This window comes from Aristolochia californica, unplaced genomic scaffold (assembly GCF_029961685.1).
Source record: "Aristolochia californica isolate CCGP_79_NKW_82.1479 unplaced genomic scaffold, dmAriCali1.0.hap1 SCAF_12, whole genome shotgun sequence".
Classification (NCBI taxonomy): domain Eukaryota; kingdom Viridiplantae; phylum Streptophyta; class Magnoliopsida; order Piperales; family Aristolochiaceae; genus Aristolochia; species Aristolochia californica.
In genome coordinates, this window is record NW_027181793.1 from 22271524 (window position 1) to 22277399 (window position 5876).

Below are 5876 nucleotides of genomic sequence, written 5' to 3' on the forward strand. Positions count from 1 at the left end.
ATACCCACATCCTCAGTTTGGGCATTCTCGTGTCAAAATTGAAAATGGTCTGCAGAAAAGATGATTTGGGGAATGTGGGTAAAGTAGAGAAATTGACCATCAAGGCAAAACGAAGGAAAGTGGGATCTTATGTTCTCCGTTTCTCGTTTAGGAAGACAACATGTAAACCAGAGTAAGAATTTAGTATCTCTTAAATAGAGAGCGTACCGTGTGCTCTTTAGGGGCGTTTAGAGAATTTAGGGGCGTTTGCTGGGCAAAATATTTAATTGCTGTCTCTTCGATCAAATGTAAATGTTCTCAGTTAATTTTGTGAAAAAAAGGAGTCGAAACCAATATGTCATTTAGTGAATATTGAGGGCCAACTCTGGTTTTTGCCGTTTGAGAGAGAGTGAAAGAGAAGCTAAATTCTCCACTTCTCCACTCACCGTTGACCCTTACGTGACTCCAATGGCGGCCCCAACGGCGCCGGGCCCTCTATAAAATCCTTCTCCATCTTCTCTCTCTCTCTCTCTCTCTCTCAATCTCTTATATATCCTGCGCCCTGGCAGTAGACAACAAAGAAGACCGCAAGCGATAAAGCAGAGCCACTGGAAGAGTTCTGCAAGCATGGGAGAGCTTCTCTACAGCTGGTTTTACTTCGTCCCAGCATTGCTCTTCGGAGCTATGCTGCTTTTGAAAGCCACGATTTTTCTCTGGTGGCGGCCGAGAAGAATCGAAGAACACTTTGCTAAACAAGGAATAAGAGGTCCTCCGTACCGCTTGTTCATTGGAAATGTGAAAGAAATCGTTGGCCTTATGCTGAAGGCCTCTTCTCAACCCATGCCTCTCTCTCATAACATTCTCCCCAGAGTTCTGTCCTTCTATCACCACTGGAAGAAAATCTACGGTACATATATCCTTCTCTCTAGCTTATTCTGGGTTGGCTTTTGGTTCTGCCCGTCCCGAACTCCAGATTTTATTCTCCTTTTTCTTAGATAGTTTCGTTGGTTTCTAAGATTCTTTAGTGTCCTCTCTGTGTTTCTTTGATAGAGTCTGTCTTGCTTTCAGAAGCGATTGTGTTTGGGTCTATCTCATCCTTAAATTCTTTTCCATGTCCCTTTTTTCTTTCTCTTTCTTCTTTCATTGATTGATCAGCGGATATCGGAAACTTTCAACAGGTTCCATCTTAACTTGAAAGGGTTTTAATTCACTATTCGAACTCTCTTCGTCTGATACATGAGTCAGTGAGTGCTAATTTCATAATTATGGTCGGGCTGTGGTTATTGAAGCTGGGTTATCTGGTGGCTTCTTTTGTCTTTTAAGTCATGAGAACCTTTTTGAATTTGGCTTGTCCCTGTGGTTGATAGAGAGTTCATAGTCCCTTCCAGTTTTATGAATCTTTCTCTCTTCTGCTTGCGAAAGAAACTAAAGGAGTTTATCCGTTCCCATGCTAGCTCGTAGCTGCCCCCTGGAGACATAGTTATTTGCAATGGGATTGGAGTCCTTCTCAAATTTAAAAAAAATGGTTTCGAATTCAAAGAGATGTGGGATATTAAACACTCTTTTTCATGTTCTTAGTATGTCAAGAATGGTCTGCAATGCTCTCAGAATTCCATTTCAGTTTCAGATTCAGTAGTAGGTTTCTATCCTTTTCACTTGTAACTTTTTCTGAGACCTCAACGATTGTCATGCGAAGCTTATGGTGGCGGTAGTGGGTTGCTCTGTGTAGCTTCTTGCCTTTTCTCTTTAATTCTCCTGAGCGGCGCTTTCCCAATTCCCATGCATATATAGCGTACTCTTTACTCTCTCTTCTCTTTCCATCGATTTCTTTTTCCCCTCAGATTTCGGTTGCGTTAATCTTGTTTAAATCATCAGAATCATGCTTGGTGATTCACAGTGAGTTGGCAATATGTTTCAGGTGGGACCTTCCTGGTCTGGTTCGGCCCCACGGCCAGGCTTACTGTCGCTGATCCAGACCTCATCAGAGAGATCTTCGGATCAAATTCAGAGTTTTATGAGAAAAATGAATCGCATCCACTTGTTCGACAGCTTGAAGGGGACGGTCTGCTCAGCCTCAAGGGAGAAAAATGGGCATACCACAGAAAAATCATCAGCCCAACCTTCCACATGGAAAATCTGAAAGTAAGCGATGCATTACTTGTTTTGCCTTTGAATTCAGAAAAGAAAAAGGGAATAGAACCAAAATGAAAGTGTTCATTTTCTTCTTAGAAGCGGAAATGAATACGCTTCCGCTGGTGTTTGTTTGTCCTCTTTCGCTTGTTCTTGTCTTATATAACTATTATCATCATCATGTAATCTTTGCTTTGATTAGAAGCTGTTTTTTTCCTTATTAGCGGCAATAATTGAGGTCCCCATTTGCTCATGAGAAGCAAAATATCTCTGTTTTCTTAATCCTAATCCCCATCATGACATGTTTGAATCAGTTACTAATACCAGTGATGGGTAAGACGGTAGTGGAGCTGACGGAGAAATGGTCGGCAATGTCGAATAACGGAGAAGTCGAAGTCGAAGTTTCAGATTGGTTTCAAACTGTAACCGAAGATGTGATAACAAGAACGGCCTTCGGGAGCAGCTACGAGGACGGGAAAGCCGTTTTCGGGCTGCAAGCCAAACAAATGGTTTTAGCAGCGGAAGCCTTTCGCAATGTCTTCATCCCCGGCTTCAGGTTGGTAAATTAAAATATGAATCAACAGTACTCTTTTTCTTCTTCTCACACTTGTCGCTGAATTTTTGTTTCGATGCTGTGCTACTTTTCCTAGATTCTTGCCTACCAGACAGAACATGAGTTCCTGGAAACTGGACAAAGAAATCAAAAGCTCCCTCGTAAAATTGATTGGCCGGCGGGGGAAGGAGAACCCCTCGAGTGGCGGCGGCGGGGGCTGTTCCCCCAGGGATTTTCTGGGGCTGATGATCGGCGCCGGTCCCGCGTCGACGTCGAGATGGACGGAAGCTGCCAAAAAGGCGAGGACAATCACCGTCCAAGACATCGTCGAGGAGTGTAAGACTTTCTTCTTCGCCGGGAAGCAGACGACTTCGAATATGCTGACGTGGACGACGGTGCTTCTCGCCATGCATACGGATTGGCAGGACCGGGCACGTGAGGAGGTCCTCCATGTATGTGGATCACGTGACATACCCACCCGCGACCACATCCCCAAGCTAAAGACGGTAAGCATTTTTCACTATTTTAAACTATAAAAAATTAAAAAAATAAATTAAGTTGACGAAAACACCCCTCTTCTTGTCATGTGCTGATGTGGGCGCTATTATTTCGATTTTGAACAAGACAAAAGGGACCAAAAGCCCCCTCGTCTCTCTCATCCTTTACTTGAACAAACAAGTAATTAAATGAACCAACTGTGGCTTCTTTTCCTCTTTTGCCAGTTGGGAATGATCTTGAACGAATCACTACGCTTGTATCCGCCGGCGGTGGCTACAATAAGGCGCGCCAAGGCCGACGTCGAACTAGGTCCCCATAAAATCCCAAAGGGCACCGAGCTGCTCATCCCCATCCTAGCCGTCCATCATGACCCGGCTCTATGGGGCAAAGACGCAGCAGAATTCAACCCGGCCCGGTTCAGCGATGGGGCCGCCCGAGCGGCCCGCCATCCGATGGCCTTCATACCCTTCGGTCTGGGTGCTCGCACGTGCATTGGGCAGAACCTGGCTCTCCTCCAAGCCAAGCTGGTCTTAGCCATCATGCTGCAGCGATTCTCCTTCACTCTGGCGCCCAAATATCGCCACGCCCCTACCGTTCTGATGCTCCTCTATCCGCAACACGGCGCCCCCGTCGTATTTCGGAGGTTACCTGGGCCCACAGATTGTGGGACAGCCTTGTGACCCCACATGTTCATCGTGTAGATTGACTTAATTGCCTTACTAAACCTCTGACCTGCATGGCTTTCCGGGTACAATGAAATGTCCAAAATACCGCCGTCGTGTTTGTTTGTTCCCTCCAACAGGAACGGAGCTCCTCTTGTCTTCTTCTTCTTTCTCATACCTGGTGGATTCTGTAATATATTCCTCTGTTACTACTCTATGTACAGTAATGAAATGCGGATATTTTTCTTTCGACTTGATTAATCGATTGGGAAGGTGGAGATTAAAGTCGCTCACGCGCGCGCATGTTGGAGAGCTGCTATGGGCGGACAGGGCCGTTAAAGTAAAAGGAAGAGAGACCATTTGCATGGCCCTAGAAAAGTAGTTTCTTTTGAGAGTTTGTTGTGAGAGTTTTTTTTCCAGAACTTCTCTACTTTTAAAGAAAAGCTAGAAGCACTCCTCTGTGTTCGCTTCCTTTTCATGGGATTTGGGGCTTCTTCATACTGAAACGAAGCTTGAAGCTCTGCAAGTTGAATAAAAAAGACACTGTAGTCAATAGATTTGCTTAAATTAGCTGCTGTGGGGTTTCTGACGGTCCCCATGAAGCATGTGTTTGAGGGATCCTCTCTTTTCTCAGTCAGGGATTTCCTGGTGTAAAAAAATGCAAGCATGCTTACATGCATGTGCTCCATCTCTTGGCATAATTACCCTACAGCAGCATTTTTTTAAGGCTTAATCCCCACTCGGGCCATTGACATTGCCTGTTTCCCTCCGCTACCGACAGACTTGGCTCCATTAATGCCAAGAACAACCTTGCTTATACTATTCCCTCCCATTACAGTGATGAGTTCGAAAGTTGTGCAGCAAGAATTTTGGCAGGTTACTTGGGCATGCAACCGATTTCTTTTTTCCTTTTAAAACTTTTCTTCTTCTCGTATGATCATCAAAGATTCCCCCTTCTGTTGCATGGCTGTCCCCATGGCCCAATGGAGTGATGGAAAAGCGAGAAAAACTAGAAGACATACATATATGAAAGAAGGTCTTGTAGCGTTACTCCATGCAATCGAGTGACCAGTTTCTTGGAATCGTTTTCATGCGAATATGAGAATTTTATAATTGAAACTCAGGAGTTAGCGGACTGAAGGAAGTGTTAGAGAAGTAGAGAATCAAAACCAGAGGGAGGAGTCGTGGAGGAGCAGCAGAAAAGCTTTTCTAGGAGACACCCAGTTTTTTAAAAAAAAAAAAACTAATCCCTCTCTCACCTTTTAATAATGGTGAAATGTTTTGCTTCGTGCTCATCTCCTGCACGTCCTCAAAAATAATTGTTTTTAAGTTTCCTAAGCACGTCACACTAAATATAGAACTAAGCATAAACTGAGAGTAGAACCTGCAAGTTAAACAGAGAAAGAATGTATTACAGAAACAAGTTTAGAGTCTAATATGGAACAAATCCAAACAAATTACAAAATCCATAAGGTATTTTTCTTGATTTTATGGAATGTCGCCTGCATGTCTGAATATCTAGGCTGAAACGAGGGATTCTTTCTTTGGATTATACAAATACCTAGAAACTATTTCCCATGAAATGGCCAGCTCATGTAACCCTCTTAAGAACCTTTAAAAAGGCCTCCACTCCACTCATCCCTAGTAATTCCTTAGATCCATGGTTCAAGCAGAGTTGTGGTTAACTCCGTTTTGAAAAACTTCCATTGTCTCCCCTTGGCATTTTGCCTATTTACAAAAGAGAATTCTGTTCTGCGCCGTGTCTGCCCTTGATTCATGACAATCTGTCGGAGTGTTTCGAAGAAGCAACAGACCATCTTACCTTCCTATGATTGATTGATCCGTGTATATGATCTCTATACTGATCGATCGGTTCTTTTCCTGGATCAAATAATATTATCTGCAGCAGGCTCTGCGCAAAGCTAGTTGATCTCAGCTCAGGCCAGCTTGGTTCCGATTTGACATGGACTCTACTCACTCTACGATCTACTTACACTGCTCGATGTTGTTTTCAACTTTCAATCGATCACCTCGAGCTCTGTTTTTTTTCCATG

General features: G+C 43.9%; 1 protein-coding gene across 1 annotated transcript; it reads left to right on the forward strand.

Moving 5' to 3' along the window:
- The first annotated feature begins 663 nt into the window (after positions 1-663).
- Positions 664-4070, forward strand: LOC137946551 (cytochrome P450 734A1-like). The gene is made up of 5 exons (XM_068792895.1): positions 664-886; positions 1898-2121; positions 2424-2665; positions 2760-3168; positions 3385-4070. The coding sequence occupies exons 1-5, from the start codon at positions 664-666 to the stop codon at positions 3838-3840; spliced, it is 1554 nt and encodes a 517-aa protein (XP_068648996.1). The 3' UTR covers positions 3841-4070.
- Positions 4071-5876: the final 1806 nt, after the last annotated feature.